At 44.7% G+C, this 21,990-nt stretch overlaps 1 protein-coding gene across 2 annotated transcripts in view; it reads right to left on the minus strand.

The window, feature by feature from the left end:
• Positions 1–18,558, minus strand: part of PDE6A (phosphodiesterase 6A) — a 45,761-nt gene extending 27,203 nt beyond the window's left edge. For both annotated transcript variants that reach the window (XM_059698878.1, XM_059698877.1), the window contains exons 1-7: positions 17,927–18,558; positions 11,573–11,725; positions 10,833–10,922; positions 10,073–10,213; positions 7,128–7,202; positions 2,071–2,135; positions 839–905 (exon numbers count right to left, since the gene is read on the minus strand). In XM_059698878.1, coding sequence (XP_059554861.1) covers positions 839–905; positions 2,071–2,135; positions 7,128–7,202; positions 10,073–10,213; positions 10,833–10,922; positions 11,573–11,725; positions 17,927–18,400 — 1,065 coding nt within the window. In that variant the 5' untranslated portion in view covers positions 18,401–18,558. The remainder of the gene's footprint in view (positions 1–838; positions 906–2,070; positions 2,136–7,127; positions 7,203–10,072; positions 10,214–10,832; positions 10,923–11,572; positions 11,726–17,926) is intronic.
• Positions 18,559–21,990: the final 3,432 nt, after the last annotated feature.

The following is a 21,990-nucleotide window of genomic DNA, read 5'->3' on the forward strand; positions in this document are numbered from 1 at the left end:
CCTTGACCCCATGTTGTTTCCATTGCAACCATCCAGGTTTTTTCCTCTTGCTTTCACATTCTCTACCTCCTCATTACCCATCCACACCTCAGCAGACCACACACTGGTTTCTGTCCTCGCCACCAAATCTGCTCTCAGGGAGCACACCAATGACCTCCTCATTGCCAAACCCAATGGGCTTTAGTTCTTAGCTCACAGACCACTTGTGTTGCATTTGGTTGTCTCTATTCTTGTTAAAACTTTTTACTTCCTTGGTTTCCATTTTATTTCCTACATTCTCCTAAGTCTTTAGACACCTCCATCTATTTCTGTGTTGCACTTGGGGGATAATAGAGGGGTAACTAGACTCAAATATGGGGGTGATGTGCAGCTAACATATATGACCCTTCTCTCTGGAGCAGGGGATGCTGTTATTCCACCCTTGACCCTGAGCGGGTGGGGTATGGTAGGAGGCAGAGCATTTGAGCTTGGCTATCCATGGTAGGGCTGGAAATGTAGCAGAGATGAGGGGTTGGGAATGGTAGCTAAGTCTCTGGTAGGAAAGTTTGGGGTTTCGTCTGTGGTGAGCCTGGAAGACCAGCCAGTCATGACTTTGCCCTGGACATATGCATAAGTATCTTTATTTAGTCAGTGAGACTATTTCTGTGTATTTCATATTTCTCAAATGTCAATATTCTGTTCATCTCCTTGGACCAACTCTCGGGTGAATTGAGAAATTAGAGAATCGGGCTTTTCGACATCCTCACTTCTCATCATATTCTCCCCCACTCTTGAACTGAAATCCTTTCACTCTTCCACCTGATTTAAAACTCCCCTGCTTCTGAGTTGTATTACTTACCAAGCCATTTTGAGCAACATAAGTGGGGAGACCACTTGCTAAAGCCCAGTGGTCAGAAGGTGGATTCCTGTAAAGGCCAAAGACAAATGGTAACTTTTGCTATAAGGACAGTTGGACTAAAAACTTGAATCTGGGTTTTTGCCCTCCCTCCATGCTCTGGCTGCTCCTGCTCTGGCTGCAACTGCTTACATTACTATACCTGAATGAGTCTCAAATCTTGACTAAGTGTCTTAATGTATGCAACAGAGAAAGATAAAATGCTTCCAATTAATCTGTAATGCAATGCTTTTTGACCTTATAAATTATTACTTCATTAATGTCAACACAGCTCTTTTAGAATTTAGATATAGATTTTAATCATAGATTATACCTTTATCCTGTCTTTTTGTGCCATGCAAAGCAACTTTTGGTTTCAATGCTGCATTATAATATAATTTATTTTTTATTAAATATATTTTTATTGACTTAAGAAAGGAAGGAAGTGAGAGAGAGAGATAGAAACATCCATGATCAGAGAGAATCATCAATTGGCTACCTTCTACATGCCCCACACTGGGGATCGAGCCCGCAACCCGGGCATGTGCCCTGACTGGGAATTGAATGGTGACCTCTTGGTTCATAGGTCAATGCTCAATCACTGAGCCATGCCAGCCAGGCCATAGTATAATTTCTTTAAGTCACTTTATATGGCAATTAAATTTAATATGGATATAACCAACAATGTATATAACTCAAATGAAGTCATAACAATATGAATGGTTATGACCTAGTTCTTGCAAAGGCAGGCAATAGTAACTACATCTGACTACTGTCTGAGTGGCAGCAATTGTACAATGTCATGGATTCTATTTCAGAAATGTAAACAAGTAGAAAACCATATATTTTAGAGTCAATGAAATGGGAGGGATTTCTTTCTTACCCAACATGGCAACCTTTGTCATTTAACTGGAACATTCAGTTGATTTCTATTTAAAGTAATTAGTGATGTATTTAGATGGAAATATCATCTTTGTATTTTTTGCACCTACTTTATGTCCTTTCTAAATGTTTATTTTGTCTTCTGGTTTGATAAAGCATTTATTTACTATTCATATTCCCCCTTTATTTATTTACATGGCATATACGCTGGCAGCCGTTCAGGATACTTACAAATATTCTCTCACTTCCTTTTGGTAACATGATAGGGTGGCATTACCTGTCCTCTTGAAGTTGGGTATGGTCATGTGACTTACGGGATTACTTTGATGTCTTCCTTGCCGTGCAGGATGTAATCGATGACCTTGTAAAAGTTGATTTCCTAGGCAAATGAGATAGAGAAATATATACCCTCACCGTCTGAGACAGAACTTCAGCAGGGGTGTGCCCATGACACAGGCCGTGTTTTTCACTCTGTGTTCGTGGTTTTCCAGAAGCACCAGCCTGACTCTCCAAGGGTGTATCCCAGCTGCCTCTGCAGCTCACTGTCCTCAGCTGATTCTCATGGTTTACTGTGCTTCTCCTTAGACACAGCTCACAGTGGCCAAGCAGGGGCTGGGATCTGGGGCTGGTGAGAGGGATGGGAAGTGTTCTAAGGGGATCTGGAAGTTGAGCCCAGGAAGAAAGAGGGAGAGAGAGAGACTGCTGCTGAAGTCTAGGGAGAAAGGGGAGTTGAAAGGAGGCTCCAGTCCCACTTAGAATCATTGTCAACCCAGCCAGCCTCTATACAGGCCTCAGCTCTATGGTCATAGCCCCTTTTCTCATTCATTCCTATCGTCCAACTGCTCTCTTTGCTATGTCAGCTCTTTCATACCTGTCTGCCCAATCACGCCTCATGCCCCCTAACTCACTTTCCACCTCTTTCATCCTTCCCACCTCCCTGCACCATTAAAACTCCCATCCTCTTAGAATAGACCTGTTCAATTACATGACTTCCTAGCATGCATTTGGATACTGGCACGGCTCCTTTCCCTTAGCTCTCTGGGGCAAGTTCCAATACCTGATCAGATCCTTTCAACTCCCAGGTGTGACAGGCAAGTCAGCAAGCATTCAACAACGGGAAGAATGAGACTAGAGAGAGGAAAGGACTCATTTCTAGTGAGCCAGGACCAGAACCTTGACTTTTAGGCTCAGTGCTCATTCTGCTATGTCACTTACGGTTACCAGCTTAAAGCAGTGTTGTATTCTGCATCACTCTCACCTAGAACAGGGCCATTCAAAGTGGGGTCCCTGGACTGATACCTGTCTGCAAACTATTTATTGCTTTTCCATGATTATATGAAAATAGAAATTGAGAGTTGGCATTTAGGAACTTTTATAGCAGTTTGACTGAGTTAAGTTAGGTCTCTTGAAACTAAAAAAGAAGAGAGACTTACATTTTGCATGTTTGTTTAAATTCTCATTGTTTCTAGCTATATATTTTAACACATTTTGAAAGCATCAGTCCAAAATGGATTAGAAATTTGCAAAGAAAACAGTTCCTTCACTCCAGATATTTTGAGAAGTGCTGCTCTAAATATAGACATGTAGAAACCTGGGCCCCACACAAACCTCCTGACTCAGAACCTCCGCAAAGAAAAATTCCCGATCCAGGCAAGGGTGTCTGAAGGTCCACTTGGTAGGCAGGTGATCATGAGCTTCTTCATGTGGAAGAGGCTCTGCTCTTCAATGACCAGCACTGGCAGCAGCTACAGTGACCGAGTCCTTCCAGAAGGCACGCTCTGGCTAATCAGGAGGCAGAGGCCTGAGCTCTTCCAAGGACGACAGCTGCCCCAGGGTAGACAGGAGCCCCCTCGAGTAGGAAGCATCCAAGGGGAGACTAGATGAACCTCACAACTTGATGAAATGCTCTAGAGAGGTGGTCGCCAACTGGTGGTCCGCGGACCACTGGTGGTCCGTGAGGTCCAAAAGGTTGGCGACCGCTGCTCTAGAGTGAAGGCTCATGCTCTACTCTTGGTTTGACTAGGTGTACTCTCTGAGCCTCAGTGTCCCCAGCTGTAGTGCATGTGTGCTGTTGTTGTTAGGCACCAGAACTCTTTTCCCCAACAAAGCATGGGATCTAGTCATAAAAGGCAGTACCCTGTAGGCAGTTCTAGAAAGCAAAGATGGCTGCATTAGCTGCTGGGACTTTGGTCAAAAGCTTAAGTTTCCACTTGGGAGGAGGAGGAGGAGGCTGATTTCCATGAGCTTCTCGACCTTCTGCAGGTCTTTGCTGCAGGGCCATCTGTCCTTGGGCCTGGCTGCTCACTGCACTCCTAGGCAAGCTGCCAGCTCCCTGGGCGCCACAGCCTATCCTATCGAGGGAATTCACGAGACTCCTTTAGAAAGGTTAGAAATGGACGTGGGTTTTTTGAAACCTACAGGAAAACTAATATGCTTTCACAGAAAGCAACAAAAAGATCAGTGTGCCCTAGGTAAACAGGGCGTTTTCCATACACTGTAGCTCAGCCAAGTTGCCTTCAAGGCCATGTTCATGTAAGTGTTCTCAGCCGTTGGAAAGTCAAAACTGAGCCATCAATGAGCACCTTTGTTACCTTCCACCTGAGCTGCTAAGGCTACCACACAGGGGTCTTTGAAAGAGCCACAAATATAGCCGTAGCCAAATCATCGTGTGTGGAAATGTACTAGTTTTAAAACAAGTGCTATTTTTTGTTTTGTTCCCCTCCCCATAAAGCCTAATCAGCCTCTATAATTTTTTAATAATCAACACACACACACACACACACACACACAATTTTATTTTTAAAAGGAGATAAAGTGAGCGGTAACTGCCATTGGGGAGCTTTAGACCCAAGATCTGGGGAGGTTAATTAGTCAAAATCCAGACAAAAGCTCTATTTTTAATGTGAATGTGGCAGATAAAGTGAGGGAGTGATGTTAGCAGACAAAAGGGAATGTTAAAAAGCATGATGTGATGTCAGTTACCAGAAAGAAAAGCATTCTGGGTTTGAATATGTGCAAATTATTTGACCACCTCCTGACCTCCATCTCTTCAACTGCCAAGTGGGGAAAGTGAGGAGACCTCCTCCATAAACTCATTGAAAAGAGTAAATGACGTAATCTATGTTAAGTGCCTGGCAGATAGTGAGAGTCAACCCAAGTAGCCATGATGACTAGTGTGCCTACGGTGTGTCAGTGTATGATTCGCTTTAGTTACCAGGGCCCTCCTGGGTCAGCTTGATTACCAGGTGGTATAGATGAGGAAGGTGAGGCTTAGAGAGGTCCCCCAGGCCACAGAACTAGCTGGTGAGCAGGAATCTGAACTCAGGCTTTTTTCCCCCACGCCCATGCTCTTTTCAGAAGATTCACTTTTGGCCAATCTCATCATGCTGTATCTGGGCTCTAGCTCAGGCCTTTGTGTGCCATCCTCACTAGCTATCCAAGACCTGGAACTGACTTTGGAAATGAGTTCAGGGACAGCTCCCCTAAATGGGAAAATGAAAAGTCCAAGGAACTATTTGGCCAAGCTCACCTTACAAGTGAGCAACCAACCAATTCCAACGTCCTTTGCCTTCTGGCCTTTTTCCATCTCAATGTAATGACTCATAGTCTTGCAAGGATTGATTGAGCCTGTGCTACCTGAGATGGAGAAGGTTTTGGGGAAGGAAAAGTCTTAGCTATGAGTGTGCTAATTACCTCACTGAAAACAAAACTTCTTGAATTAAACAAATGACGGGCAGCTCTTCCTGGGCTGGTGCTCAGTAAGAAAATACCCTGTTCAGTTCAATCTTAAAGGTCAGGGTACTCGAGGGTGATGAGCCAGATAAGGTAAAACACGACATTTCTCTGGCCACCTGGGAGTTAGACATGACCTCTGATCTCAGGGCTCAGCTCAGAGAGCTGGATATCAAAGCAGCCACGGAAATTGAAGTTAGTTGAAGCTGATGGTGTCTGAAAGCTATGCTGATCTCTATTGCAGTTCCTCCCCTCCTAAATCCCAGGAGATACAAGTCCAGCTCATATTTTGGAGCAAAAACTCATAACATGTCAGCTATACCAACATGAAAAGCTGTACTTAAAAAGGAAATGTGCACCCAAATAGCTTGTGACAGTGGTATAGGATGCAAACCTTGAAGACTCCGTCTTTCCTAATGAAATCATGAACGTGTGTGAGTAAAAGAATAGTTTGAAACTGGACGACAGTAAGTGATAAAGGTCATTTTGGATAAGGCACAGCAGACCATGTAGATTCCAAAGTTGAAATCTCTTCTGGTGTGTTAATAAAGCTTACAGGCAAGGGTGTTCATATTGAATTCCCAGAGTTTGAGTCTACCACAAACTCACACACATCTTTATTTTGAGAAGGTTAGGGTTGGCTGGGTGGGGTCAAGCCTCCCAGCAGAAATCGACATGCCATTTCAAACAGGCTAAAAGGGCTTGTAGGAAAGCACTGGTTTAAAACTCACTCCAGGAAATGACTCTGCTGCTTGCTTACCCTGTGTGGCCTCAGCTAAGGTCACTCAGTTATTCCACGGGTTCTATAGGCCATTTGAGGGCTCAGTCTATTTACCCTGGACCATTTCCACATTCCCACTCATATCACATCAGTTTCTTTCAAATGTTTGTACCTCATCTTGAAAAAAAGCAATGGTATGAGCCCAGCGGTCACAAGCTCGAATGCCTAGAGGCCGGACAAAAACCAAAATGTGAGCAGGGGGGGCCAGGTGTTCACAGGAGGGGACTGTGGCAAACTGGAGAGCTCAGACCACATTCTACAGAGATAGCTGCCACCCAGCTCCAGTTGAATTTACCCTATGGGATTGTGGGTCCGGTTTTGACTGATCGTCTACTTTTCAAAAGAAACCGAGACTATAGATACGTATGGGAAATACCTTGATTTTTTTAAGTGCTAAGCTACCAATTCAATTTTTTAAAAGTAAAAAGATAGATTTTTAAATGTATGCAGTCAAACAAGTTTACTTATTCATTGGAATTGACCTCTGGCTACCAATTTATATACTCTCAATTAAATAGTAAGGATATTTCCAGGTCTTATTTTCTGAACTCCTGCTGGGTGAATTCTTAAAAAAGTTGCTTGATCTTTCTAGGGCTATGTCCTCTTTTGAGGAATGAGAATGTGGATTCCTTCTTGTTCAACCTACTAGGTTACTATGAAATTCCAACAAGATATTAAAGAACCTTGTAAATTATAGGACTTGGCTATAGGGAGGAATTATAACTTTAAGGGAGACATCCCAACCCAGAGAAGAAAAATACCCAGGTGATTTTTTTAAAGTCAGCAGTTTTTATAGTGCTTTACATTTGCATTTCATTCAACATTTTATCATATTGAGCAGGCCAGAGAGAGACCTACCCTTCCATCCGGAGTCCTTGGGCCAGTGTATGGTGGAGCTTCACCCATCAGGACTGGCCACACATCAAAAAATTCCTAGGCATGAAGAAAACGATAATTACATGTCTTGAAAATACATGATGGAAGGGTTGGCTAAAACAATGTCCTTTGCAGTATCATTTATAATAGTGAAAACTTAGAAACAGCCTAAGTTTGTTGTAGCATATAGTGACAATGGTGCTACAGATGTGTATGTATTGATTAAAAAGGTGTCCATGATATACTGACAAGTGAAAAATGTGAGGTGACAAAAGAATATAGATCATGTGACCCAAATGTTTAACTATATATAGAAAATGTTCTCAAAGAATTCACAGCAAAGGAGTAACAACTGGTTTTCCCTGGGTGATTGGAATGAGACTATAATTTATTTAGCAGTTATTCCATAGTAAAATATATTGCTTTTGTAATCAGGAAAAAAAAAATTTTTTTCCAAATGAGAAAGAAAAAGCAATGGTGCCGAATATGGATAGATAGACTTGTATCTGAGATTCAACAAGAAAGATGACATTGAAGACATCTGACAAAGAAAGACATGGGCAGAGAGAGAAGAAGGAGCCAGCAAAGGCACTGTACCATCGCTTGGACTCAGGAGAAGAAACCGACTGGGACACTGCAACAAGCTTCTTCCTGCTGCTCCTCTACTGGTTTCCCACTGTACTCAGAGCTGCACGGTCCTCCAGTGCCCTCTCTGCTCATTTGTGAATTTTTAGGGTCAGTGATAGATGAGTGCTGGATTTTGGTGGGTAGGATGCCAAGCCCTCTTGCTCTTGGCCTCTCTCTTATTTGAACAATCTTGTCTTGGTGGTTTGCCTATCCTAATATCATCCAGAGGACAACAGGACGAAATTCAATTCTGGGAGTGAAACATGAACTGGAGCCCTACCTGAGCCCCACAACATGCTTTCTGCTAGATATACAGAGATGGATAAGGCCCAGTTTGCACTCTGGAGAAACTTGCAGTCTCATGGAAGAAGCAATCAAGTAGTGGAGGACCGGTCAGGTGGATGGGCTAAGAACCAAACAGTAATGGAAGGAGAACACAAATGTTAGAGGAGCCCAGAAGGACAGGTGCTCTGGGCTGACACTGCCTGTGTCAGACACTGGGTGGCTCTGAAGATTGTCCTGAGGGGAAGCAGAAGTCGTCAGCAAGGGATTGGTGGAAAGTGGGGCATGTTTATGCCTGCCTTCCTCTCTCTCTCTTTCTCTCTTCTTCTTTCCTTTAAACAGCTTGGCTGAGATATAATTCACATACTATAAAGTTCTCCCAGTTAAAGTGTAAAAGTCAGTGGCTTTATTTACTCCTTTCATAATGACAATAGGTCAGGTAAGACCTTAGCAACTTGGGGGATAGGTTCTTAGAGTGATTGCTAGGAACACCTCTAATTGCTAGGGTGTTCCGTGTTTGGGGGATGACTAAATTAGAATGTTCCTGCTGAAATGTGACTTCCCCTTTCACAAGGAGTTTAAAAGAAATGGAGGGCGGAATGCTACAGCACAGAGCAGCTTGCACCTGGGGGCAGATCCTTTAAGGGAAAAATTGGGCACCTTAAGATGGAGTTTTTCTAAGTCAGCTACTCAGAAATTTTTTGGATTTAAAAAAGAACCATTGCCCTAGCCCAGTGGTTCTCAACCTTCTGGCCCTTTAAATACAGTTCCTCATGTTGTGACCCAACCATAAAATTATTTTCGTTGCTACTTCATAACTGTAATGTTGCTACTGTTATGAATCGTAATGTAAATATCTGATATGCAGGATGGTCTTAGGCGACCCCTGTGAAAGGGTCGTTAGACCACCAAACGGGTAGCGACCCAAAGGTTGAGAACCGCTGCCTAGCTGGTTTGGCTTGGTGGATAGAGTGTCAGCCTGTGGACTGAAGGGTCCCAGGTTCGATTCTGGTCAAGGGCACATGCCCGGGTTGTGGGCTTGATCCCAGTGGGGGTCATGCAGGAGGCAGCTAATCAGTGATTCTCTCTCATCATTGATGTTTCTATCCCTCTCTCCCTCTTCCTTCCTCTCTGAAATCAATAAAAATATATATATATATATTTTTAAAAGAACCATTCATTTGTATGATTCCATTCATATGCTACTTTCTGAAGGATTATCAGAGGGTTTTTTGCTACACTAGATCTAAGGTCTTTTCCAACCCCAGATTCTGCGATTCACCTACTCATTCAACCAAATATTGGGAGAGTCTCCATTGCTCTGTGCGCCATGCTCAGCATGACAAGGCATAAAAGTGAAACTGACAGGAATCCTGTACCTTGGACCTTTGGGATAGGAAATCACGAATCTAAATAACTCTGGAATGTTATTTGGTTATTCCAAGGCAGAGCATGATTAGGCTCAGGAGGCAGAGACAGAGAAAGAGCAAGGTGAGAGCTAGCGTGGGGAAACCTAGCTGAAAAACAATGCCAGGAACCTGCTCGGGCTCTTTCTCCTTGGCCAACGTATCTGGGGCAGACCTGGCCCCTGAGCATTCTGAGGGACCAGACCGAAGCCTCTGCCCCCACTTCCATTGCCTGGGTCAGCCCTGGGCTCTCCGAACCATAGGACAGGCTTCTGCCCACCTTTGAGTGCATTTTCTGAGCATTCCTGAAGTTGGCAGCTTTCTTCTTTCTGGATTGTCACCCTATATAGAAATCTCTTTGTCACTCACCCACACATTCTCACCTACACTTTCTTTTCTAGCTGACGAGGGAAGATGCGGGTTGTTTTTACTCACCTGTGCCCTAGATTGATTTCCCCCCTTTAAATGCTGGTGCTCCTCTCCTCAGGGTAAAACTGAGGCAGACTTTCTACAACTAGCCACATCCTCCCGTGCCAGTGACTGGGTGACACAAGGCTGGCTCCTCTCGGTGTATATTTAACCTGTTCTTGGAAAGGTTCACTCCTTTCTCACCTTCTGCTTGGTCATGTCTAAGAGCCCCACAGAGTATCTGTCGCAGTTGAGGAAGGCGCGGACCGTGTACAGGGCTTTGTGGAACTGCCTCTCAATGTCCGTAAGCTCTTCAAAGACTTTGCTCCCCGACCACAGCAGTATCTGCAGAAACACCAAAGCAGTCAATGTTTTCGAGGTACAAAGCGGCAGCTCACTGAGCTAGAGGGGAATGGCAACTCTGTCAAGTTCTCTAGAGTTTATCTCCTTTCACCCTCACAGTAATGCTGAGATAGAGACAAGGTAGTCACTTTATAGACAGAGAAACTGAGGTCCAGGGAGGTGAAATCATTGGCCAGCTTACCACTCTCTCCACTTCTTTGCTATCGTAGGTTGTTAAAGAGAAGGAGAATAACAAACACTGATTGAGCACAAGTGCTCCCCACACATCATCTCTTGTTCTGTACAATAATCTTTTGAGGGTAGAACCATAATGATCCCCGTTTTACAATGGGGACACTGAAGCTTGGAGAGAGTAAGTGGTTTGCTCGGGTCTTAGAGCTAGTAAATGACTTAGCAGGGATTCAGATCCAAGCTATCTGACTTGAAAACTGGCGCATATAATCACTCTGGAATAGAGCTTTATAAACATCCACTACCTCCTAACACCAGGGGTGTTGGGCAGAGACTGTGTGATGCTACTTACCACCTTCCTGATCACATCAATGTTCAGTAAAAAAGAAAAACACGTGTCCAGCCCATTCCCGTGAGCCAAACTCCCTACCTGGCCACGCCGAGTCTCACAGTTGTGCAGGTAACTCAGATGGAACACCTTCATAATTAGATTTGCAAAATTGAGGTACTTGAGCAGAATCTGAAAATCAAAGAGCATGTGGGGAAATAGATGAGAAGAAATCCCTCCTCTGGTCACTTCTACCATCAGCAAACTCATGAATATTTTAAAAGCTTCATCAGAGGCAATTTGAGCAGATGGACCGTGGAATGCTGACTCGCAGCATGTTGCATTATAAGAGTATAAAACTCACAGAATGTACAATGTCAATGTAGCTACTATTTATTGGGTTTGCAGTCCCTGTGCTAAGCCATTTATGTATGTTATCTTATCTGATCACCACAAACACCCCAAGAGATGAAAGCTGTAAAGTAATCCCCATTTTAAAACTGTTTATGTTAAAGCCCAGAAATCAGACACCAACGAGGGAAAGCCCCACGTCATTCTTTCTTACAAATAAAAAAAATAAAACAGAGGTTCAGGCAAATTAAGTAACTTGCCCAAGTCAAACAGCTCGATATTAGCAGAGCCAGAACAATCACCCCTCCATTCCTGGCTGCAAAGCCCAGGATCCTGCCGTGCCTCCCTCAGAGAGCGTCACACTAACCGCTTGGTCTTACGGATGGGGAAACCGTAAGACAAACCAAGCCAAATAGCAAGGTTCGGAAGCCTTCATGAGCTGGGAGAATGGGCTAGCATGGCCACCCCCACACTTTCCAAAGCATTCTTACCTCTTCGTCGCTCTTGGTGAAGTGGGGCCCACCCACTTTATTCACAGCCATGATTATGGCCACCACGTCCTTCCCATTCATTATGGGGGAAGCCAAGATGTTCTTGGTCTGGTACTCTGTGAGGGTGTCCACGAAGTCACAGAAGTGTTCATCCTGAAAGAAGGCAGAGAGGCAAGCTGGGTGGGCAGATGAAGGGCAAAGACAATAAAATGCCTCAGAGCTCCATGGTAGGGATGGGATGAGGGGGCTCCCTGTTCTCCGTTGACAAGAGAATGAAGACATTTCCATCGTCTCCCCTTCAGCAGGGCAAGGCAATCGGAGGGAATGTCTGCCCTGAAAACCTCTGGAGTCCAGTAGGAGAAGAAAGCCCGAGATGCACCTACGAAGGGCTGTGGAGGAGATGAGAGCAAAGCACGCGGGAGCCCTGGGATGGGGCCTTGCGGGGCTGACTTTGCCTGGGGAGGGAGGTTTAGAGAAGGTTTAGTTAAGCCCCAAACAGAAACTTAATGAGAAAAAGACCTTCGTGAGTATAATAAGCACAATTGCTAGCAGGCATCATGCCTGGCACTTCACCTGCACCATCTCAATGTAATTCTCCCGATAACTTACGAGATGGGGACCATGAGTGCCCCATCTTATAGAAGGGGAAACTGAAACTCGAGAAGGTTAACTTTACTTGTTACTTGGGTGTGTGTGACTCCAAAACCTGCCCCCAGCTCTGCTGCCTTTTGGGGAAGCCTGGATAAGGTCAGACCTCGGTCCAGGTCATTGAACAAAAGAATATGTTGCTTTCAGCTTTTCTGATAGTCCAGTTCTAGCGCCACACAGCCAGACCCATGGAAATCCCCCTCCTACAAACCTGAATGGGAGGCCCACTGTGCATCGGGCCTTATGCTGAACACTGGCGACACAGGGGAGGCTAAATGTCAGGCCAGTACACTGATAGATCAGTAATAGTGATATAGGACATGGTGGTTGGCTCAAAGCTGTGAGAGTACAGACACACACATACACACCCACTCCACCCTTAAAGCAGCCTGGGAGACCAGTATAGGGCGGTGCCGTTTGTGTGGTCAGAAAGAGGAGACAGATCCTAAATTGTTGTCTTCATTCCAAAAGAATCCACCTTCCTGTTTCCTGGTAACCCTGTAAGGTTTACCAAGTGTCAGCATTGCTTGGAACACATGCCAGCCCAGACATGCCCAGCTCATGCTATTGTGAGAATGGAGGTGTACTTCACAGAGCCAACTGAGAGAGCTTTGCAAGAAATGAGTGTGCAGAGTCTTTTCTCGATTCAGAAGTTCAGAGGGAGATGCTCTGCAGTGGGATTGAATAAATTGGCAACAGCATTATTGTCAACGAAGCCGTCTCAAACCAGGCGAAGGGTAAAGGAATTAAGAGAAGCCTGTCATGCTGTGCTTGAATTAGCATCGGTGGATTAAACAAAACCTCCAAGGAGGCATTAGCCACAGAGCATTTTCCATGTCCTTCTCTAAGGACACTGACAAATCCCTGAACCCAGGTCTGCGTGGGGCGTGCTCAGGCTCATTTCATGAGGTCAGTTCCATCTTGCAACATTCACTTCACCTCTACCAGGGAAAGCGGTATTTGGGCCTCACCTGCATCTGAGGCTGATGTTACCATCTTTCCCTTGAGTTCTCATCCTGGAATGCCCTTTACACATAATACAGCTACCAGTTGACTGGCACTTGCACAATTGTTGTCATCCTTACATTTTCAGCATATAAAGTGTTCTAAACTATGTCATAGAAACTCAGATGATCAGAGGCAGAAGGGGCCTTAGGAGCCATTTAGCTCAGATTGCTTATTGCTTAAAGTCTAGGAGTCAGACACCCCGCTAGGGAAAGCCTCAAGTCATCCATTTGTTCAGTTAACATGAACAGAGCACCTTCTGTAAGTATGTAGGTATTGTTCTAGAGACCCTGGGCTAGAGCAGTGAACAAGATGGGTAAACTTCTTTCCCTGGTGAAATGGGGTAGGCAGACAAAAAGTGGGTAAACAACTAAGCATTCTCCCTCCAGGTTGTGTGACTGCTCTGAAGGAGAAAAAGGGGGTGATGCTATAGACAGGGGTGGCAGGCTGAAGCTACTGTACTTAGTAAAGATGGTGAGGGAGGCTTCCCTGAAGAGGTAATCCTGAGAGCTGAGGACTCACAGGAGCCAGGCAAGTGAAGGGCATTCAAAGCAGGAAACACAGAGAAGGCAAAGGCCAAAGGCGGGGGTGCAAGGGTGGACGTGGACAATGATCTGAGAAACAGAAAGAAGACCAGTGTGGCTGAAGCACAGGGTGGGAGAAGGGAAGTGGAGGGCAAGGCAGTGAGAGACATGGGCAGGGCCTACCTGGCAGGGCCTTGGAGGCCACTATACAGGGTTTAGATTTTATTCCAATGCAATGCAACACTGCCTCTCATTCCCAGACTCCTCAGTTCCTGTTTTCAAACATTCACAGTGCCAAGCTCCATTGTGTCTCATGATGAGATCTACTGTTTATTGAATAATGACGATGTACTAGGCCCAGAGCCAGACAATTGACATATATTGTCTCATTACCCCTCATATCAACCTGCCACATAGAACTGCCACTTTTCCTGTTCTATAGACAATTCCTTGCTGGCACATGGTATAGTGACTTCATTCACTCATTAATACATTGATTGATTATTGATTGATTGATTCATTCATTCATATTCACCGAGCACTGACTTTGCCAGAGGCATTGGATATGCCAAGACTAGTAAGAAAGCTGAGGTTGTCCTCACTGGGTTCTCACAGTATAGTGGGGACATCATGTTAAACATGAACCCACAATTCCAACCATGATGTCGGGTGCCCCCATGGGATGAGTGGTACCTGGAGCCCCAGGGAGGGAGCGACTTGTCCTCTGAGTGGCTGCAGGGCCCATCAGTACGTTGTCAGTAATTGGAACCTCTCCAGGCATCAGCTTCCTCTTTGGTAAAAAGCAGAGTATTGGGACAGGTTCTCCTTGCAGTTTCTTTCTGATGTAGAGTGCTGGGTTCCCAGTCTTATAGGAGGAGGAAGAGAGCAGGAAAGCTGGATATCTGATAGAAGGGTCTTTGAGAGGACCGTCCTCAGAATGGGATTTGTCCGTGTCTAGGCAAAACTCACTGTTTTCCTTTACTCTCATCTCACATTACCACATTCCTATGCCACTTCTACAACCAGATGTGTGGGTGTTTTTCCTCCGCTGACTAATTCTCCGGCACCAGCTGAGTGTCCTACAATTCAGTTCAGTTCAGGCACTATCTACCTGGAGCTATGATCAGACCCCACAAGTTAAGGGTTCAGTCCCCTAACACTGTCCACACTTCAATCCCCAGTCACTGTCAGAGCCCCAAATAGAATAAGATTTCTCAAGCAGGAACAACAGGAGAAGCAAACACATGCAAATGCCCAAGTACACAAGACTTGGTGGCCTGCACTGGCTTCACCGCCAGGCCTGAGCCACCAGCCCAGAGACTGACCAAGGCTGGGAAACTTCCAGAGAAACACAGGCATGACTTCCAGAGTGAACCTTGAGGTGGAACAGGAAGTGGCAGGCTGTCCCTTAGACAGAGCTCAGCAAACTCTTGGACTGGGATCTTTGAAATCAGGGAACTAAATTCCCAGCCCTGCAACACCAGGGCCCAGAGAAGCTCTCGGTACCTCTGCTCTCTGTTTTTCCTGTAAATAGAATCTAAATCGAAAGCTCCAGAAGGGCAAGGAGGCATGACTGGACTCTTCTCCAAGTCCCATGCAGATCTGGCTCAGCGTCCATCCCAACAACAACAAAACAGTAATAACAGTAACAAGAAGCAGGAGCTGCCACTATAGGCCATTACAATGTGTCCAGAACCCCACTAGATGAGAAGCAATTCTCTCCTTTAATCCTACAGCAGCACTGTGAAGTAGGTATTCTCACCCATTTTATAAATTACGAAGTGAGCCCGGACAGGCTAAACGATTTGCCAAGGCCATGTTCTTAGAAAGTGACTGAGTCATGGTTCACCCCAGGTCGGACCTCAAAGCTCCACACCCTAACGTTCCGCTGTATGATTTGAAGTGACCTTTGGTTTTAAACAGCACCTGGCCCAGTGCCGTCATTTTACAGATAAGGAGGAGGTCTAGAAGAGTGGGGCAGTGAAGAATCTGGGCACAGGCCAGGGTGCCTGGGTTCCCATCCCCACGCTGCCCCTTTCTCTCTGCAGGACCCTGACCAAGTTACTTAACTGACCTTTCCAGGTTTCAGTTCCATCCTCTGTAAAACAGATATAGTCAGAGTGTGTCATAGACCATGACAATCCGTGTTGGCTACCCTTAAAATCTAGAGAGACTTGAAGGGAGGACACCCCCCAATCCAGTGATAGGCGAGTCCCCCGGAAAGCTCCCTGGGTGCAGGACCATTACCCTTGGCCCTGGGTGTCCAGGGGAGATGAGGGAGAGAGGAATTCCACGGGAGGTCCCACCTACTGTGTTTCAAAGAAAACCATCTCCCACACAGGCCCAAGCGTGTGCTTCTTATCTTGCCAAGGAATCTGAGTCAAAAAGAGGACCCGTTTGAATTCTTCATGGATGGATGTGAAGTCCTGGGCCTGCAGTAACTCCTTAGTGACTTTGAGCAAGCCCCTTCTCAAGCTCTCCTGGCTTCAGGCTTCTCACTCACTGAATAAAAGGTCAATGAGATGATCTCTGAACCCCATGGCTCCTCCTCTTTTTAAACTTAAAATCCTTAATTTGAAATAAAGTCAGAGGTAAGATGAGCACAGAGACACAAACTTCGAGGCTGGATCTTGGAAATGACCAAACACAGGCTCCTGGTTTAGCCAGTACAGCAATAAATGGGAACTGCATGGGCCTTGCTATCGCGGGGCAAACATTGTCTTAGGAGAGAATGTGTTAGAGCAGGGGTCCTCAAACTTTTTAAACAGGGGGCCAGTTCACTGTCCCTCAGACCGTTGGAGGGCCGGACTATAGTTTAAAAAAAAACTATGAACAAATTCCTATGCACACTGCACATATCTTATTTTGAAGTAAAAAAACAAAATGGGAACAAATACAATATTTGTATTTGCATGTGGCCCGCGGGCCGTAGTTTGAGGACCCCTGTGTTAGAGGAATTGATCCTTGGACTACACGGGTTTGAACTGCATGGGTCAACTTATACGTGGATTTTTAAAACCTGCACAGTTCAAACCGTATTGCTCAAGCGTCCACTGTCTGCCATAACGACCTGGTTGTGAATCTTTCATGCCAGGTGTTTACTGGGCATCTTCTGGATTCTGGGTCCTGAGATAAAGAAAAGAAAAAGGCAGGCATGGTCCCTGGCCCCCAGGACTTACTTATTGTGGTAACGGGTGTTAGGAAGGAGGCTGTAACAGGGATCTGGGATGGCCTCCTGGAGGAGGTGACCTTTAAGCTGAGATCTGAAGGATGAGTAGGAGTTGGCCCTGGCAGAGGCCTATGGGGAGAGCTGCATTCAGGGGATTTACCCCCGGAGATCAAAGAGGTCTTTGTCAGAGCTGCCAGTAGAATCCCACACAACGCTGGACTCTTAGAAGAAGGAGCCGAGTGCTCAACCAAGTGCTCGATGCTAACATGTCCAGGAATGAGGCAGACTGCCATCCTGTCTCCTGAGTTAACACACGAAGCAAAGCACCACCTCACCTCGGTGGTATCCTGCCAGAAACACACAACCTGAATCTAGGCATGAAAGCATGTCAGACAAGCCCACATGGAGGGACATTCCTGTAAAGTATTTGGCCTGTACCCTTCAAAAACATTCGCATCATGGAAAACAAAGACAGACTGGGGAACTCCTGCAGATTCAAGGAGACAAGAGACAGGGCTTCCATTGAGACGACTGGCCAAAAGGAATAGGACTGTTCATTAGATAATAGTATTGTGCCAGTGTTACATTTCCTGAATTTGATCTTGTACTGTGGATACTTAAGATCTTTTCCTGGTCTGGAAATACACAACAAAGAGCCCAAGGTTAAAAGGGCATTTCTCTGCAATTGACTCCCAAATGGATCTGAAAGAATGGAGACATAAAGCAAGTGTGGCAAGATATAAACAACTGATGAATTTAGATGAAAGGTATACAGTTCTCTGTACTATTTTTTAAATTCAACTCTTAAGTTATTACCCCCAAATAAAAAGTCATAAATAAGTAAAAAAAGTCATAAATAAGTAAATAAATAAAAAGAAGCACCAAGTCATCACCAGCTCAGTCATAGTGGCCAGCAGCTCCCCCATCCCAGTGGGCTTTGCAGTCAGAACGCCTCTAACCCCCCCAAATAATGCCTCCCTGCCCTCCCTCCTATGGGGAAGAGGGTACCTCTTCTGTGTTGGGGACGTTGGTGAGCTTTTTAGAGTGTGCGACGTGGCCCACCACGCCCATGTCCAGGGGGAACACAATCTCGGAGTCGGGCACCACCAGACACTCCTCAAGGACAGCATCTTTGTGGACATTGAAGAGGCGGGTGGCTAGCTCCGCGATGCCATTTCGGGCCCTGTACATGAACAGGCTCATGCGGTCTGCCTGCAGGAGGAAGCACAGCTTCTTCATGACATTGAAGATGCATTTCTCGGCCTGCAAGTTCTCCTGGAAGTCCCGCAGGAGGTCGAAGATGATTTCACTCTCCTCCACACTGCTCAGCGGGTGGTAGCTGCTGAAGTCCACGGCTGCCTCCTTGGCCCCCAGCAAGTCTGAGATGACCTTAGCTCGGTAGCGGAGGTCGTAATACTGTTTGGCAAAGCTGACATTTGAGTCCAGAAACTTCTCCACCTCCTCTTCCGTCACCTCGTCCATGGCCGGGAAGTTCGATGGTTACTTCCGTGGAGGGGCTGAGGCTGGCCTTCTGAGGACAGTTTGGTCGTCTGTGGCAAAACTGAGTCAGGATGCGTTCTGCTCCACCGCGACTTCTCTGGGTCTTGTCTGCAAATCTCACAGATGTGGCTGCATAGGACAGGGAGTGAGCTTGGGAGATTAAATCATTAGTATTCCCCAAGAAGAAGGATTACGAGGATCAGAGTGTTCCAGATGCCGCTGGGCCCCAGATGGGAGAAGGTGAGAGTTCTCTCTTCACCTTGGCCCACTAATAACTGAGAAGAGATTTTTGCACAGAGCAGAAAGTGAGCTTAACTAAAAAAACAGACATTGAAGCAGACGCTGCAGAGTAGGTGGCACAGGGACCATCTACTCCTATAGATTTGTTTTCTCTGCCCTGTGTAGTGTTTCTCAACAGTTGACAGAATCCTTCAATTACTGCTTAGATGTGTTTGGCTTCTCTTGGCGAATTGGAAGACGTAGTAATTGTGTTCTCTTTCCTCCATGGCAGGAATGGTTAGAGCCGAGAGGCACTGCCCACCCAGCTCCCATCCCCCAGCGCCTCACCCCTCCTCTCCATGGCCCCTTCCCCAGAGCCTCCCTCTCCAATTTGGAGCTTCAGGCTGCATTGCTAACCACTAAGACAGCTTCTCTCATGTATATTGTGGGTCTGGCACCTCTGGGCCCCTATTTCACAATCTCTGCATCAGAGTCTTTCCCAGCTTTAGATTTCAATGATTCTCTTATTTTCGAATTCGAAGGACCCTCATAAATACAACAGCAGGACAGAGATATTATAAGAAGACAGTTCCCAAGCTGCTAAAGGTGGAATTTTGGGAGTTAGACCTGGAACTGAGTCTGGGCCTGTCATTTGCTACCTGTATAAAGTATTTAATTTGTCCTAGACCTCACTTTGATTATCTGTAAAATCAGAGTTATTTTAGAGGGCTGTTGTGGAGATTAAATGAATAATATGCTGAATGGTGCAAAGCTATGCACCCAGTGTCTATTAAGTTGAAGCATATGAAATTGCCCCCCTTGGACCCTTTTTATCCTTCACAAGTGGCAATTTCATACTGTTCAATTTAATAGGAATCATCTAATCATTATTAGTTATCATAACTATCCAAGATTAACTGGCTTACCCTGTCATTGAAGATATGGGAGAGAGAATTCAGACATCAGTACTTAAATAAGAAGCTGAATCTAGGGATAGAAAGTTAGTAAGGAAGCTGTTGCAACCTTTCCAGAAATATGAGGAACTGGCCTGGGATGGAGGTTAAGAGAATGGAGGGAAGGAAGTGGGTACAGAAGCAAGAAGAGCATGAAAGGCACAGTGGCTGACTGGGGTAGTGAGAAACAGTGGGTAACTTGGGCACCAGTGGTAAACTTGGCACTGAGTGTCCCCCTTCAGGACATTTCTCTGGCATTAAATGTTGATTTAGCCTCTATGTCAGTGGTTCTCAACCTGTTGGTTGCAACCCCTTTGGCAGTCAAATGACCCTTTCACAAGGGTCGCCTAAGACCATCCTCCATATCAGATATTTACATTACGATTCATAACAGTAGCAACATTACAGTTATGAAGTAGCAACAAAAATAATTTTATGGCTGGGTCACAACATGAGGAACTGTATTTAAAGGGCAAGAAGGTTGAGAACCACTGAGCTAACCCTTAGGATTGCTCGAATAGCCTGCTTGGTCTGCCCCCTCATTTTATACTACCTTGGTGCACTCCCATATTTCATTTGTTTTTACACTTAACCTGGAGTTGATAGCAGTTCCTAATAGTTCAGCCACCTGTTGACTTGGTGACTCTTTGCAGTTACTTGGGTCTGTCCCTGGAGTGTGGTGAGTCTGTGAAGTTCTCCTTGTTTTACCATAAGGGTCTAACCTAAGTTAATAGATGAGCCATGTACTAAAAGTTTGTCTTTATGTGCATTTTAACCTCTGTGCATTGTTCGAAAGCTCTGATTCTAAAAGAGATCTGTAATTCAAAAGCAGTTAAGAACTTTGGGGAGTCCTAAAAAATCAGGTAAAATTGGCTCCTAAAAACAAGCTTTGTGATTATACTAGTAGAAAGGCAAAAGGTAGAAGGGTATACTTGGGCTTTAGGACTGGAGTGAGCTGAGTTTGAATCCTCTCCTGTAATTTAAAAACTTAGACATTGGGCAAATTACTTAATCTCTGGTTTCAATTTTCTCATTTGCTAATAATGATTAACAATGATACTTATTTTAGAGAATTGTTGTGAGGATTAGAGGCAGTATATGTATTGACTTTGGTTGATGGACAGTTTGCAATAAATGTAGCCACTAATAATGATAATGTAAGCTAAGCATACTTATAATGTAAGGTAAGCAGTGATATTTTGTAACAAGCAGAAGTAATGCAAATATATTTCCCTTTGTTTTGGGGGATCCTCACCCAATGCTATTTTTCCATTGCTTTCAGATAGAGTGGAAGGGAAGTGGGGGGAGAGAGAGAAACATCGATGTGAGAGACACACATTGATTCGTTGCCTCCCACATGCACCCCTACCAGGGCCCAGGATCAAGTCTGCAACCAAGGTACATGCCCTTGACCGGGAATTGAACCCATGACCCTTTGGTCTGCAGGCCAACGCTCCAACCACTGACCCAAACTAGCTAGGGCTATTTTCCTTTTTTTTTTTTTTTAAACCAAAACTTTTATTATTTTTCTCTTTGGAAAGTAATACATCTTTGTGTTGTAGAAAATTGAGAAAATGCAGGTAAATAAAAAGAATGATTACCACTCAGAAAAATATTTTGATATACATCTTTCTTTCCCAATCATCTACACTAATAAAAGAGAAACATGCAAATTGGTGTCACTTCGCTATGCCCACCAGCCAATCAGATGAGTATGCAAATTAAACCAACAAAGATGGTGGTTAATTTGCATACGCAGGCATGGAGCAAAGACTGAAGACAACGTAGAAGGAAGCCAAGCGCTACGGAAGGGAGCGAAGCTGCAGAGAAGCAAGCAGGGGGCGGAGGTGGGAGGGAAGCCTGCCTCTGTGGGTTTCGCTCCCTTCTCTGCTTTGCTCTGGCCGCAGGAAGCCCTATTCTTGCAGGAATCTTCCTGCAATGGGCCTCTAGTCTAAATATAATTTTTAAAACAAAACTATGACTGTGCAATATATATTTTGTTTGTTGAATACCATATGTAAACATTTCTGTGCATTAAATATTCTTTTACTATGTGATTTTTAATGGCCCCATAGATTTCTATTGGGTGACTGTAACATAATTTATTTAACACATACATCAACTATTGGTTATTTAGCCTGTTTCTAATATTGATGTTCTTTTTTTTTTTTTTTTTCAGAAGAAACAACAATTTTATTATAAAGGTGAATAAATAGAAAATAATCATATAGTTTTTGTAACTTTTGTTGAAAGTATTGCTAATTTTTTTAATGATGTTTATAATATTGATGTTCTTAATGAACATTTGTGTTGTTAAATCTTTACACACTTGCTTGATTATATTCTTTTTTTTTAATTGATATTTAGAGAGAGAGAAGAAGAGAGAGGAAGATGGAGTGA

This window comes from Myotis daubentonii, chromosome 5 (assembly GCF_963259705.1).
Source record: "Myotis daubentonii chromosome 5, mMyoDau2.1, whole genome shotgun sequence".
NCBI lineage: Eukaryota > Metazoa > Chordata > Mammalia > Chiroptera > Vespertilionidae > Myotis > Myotis daubentonii.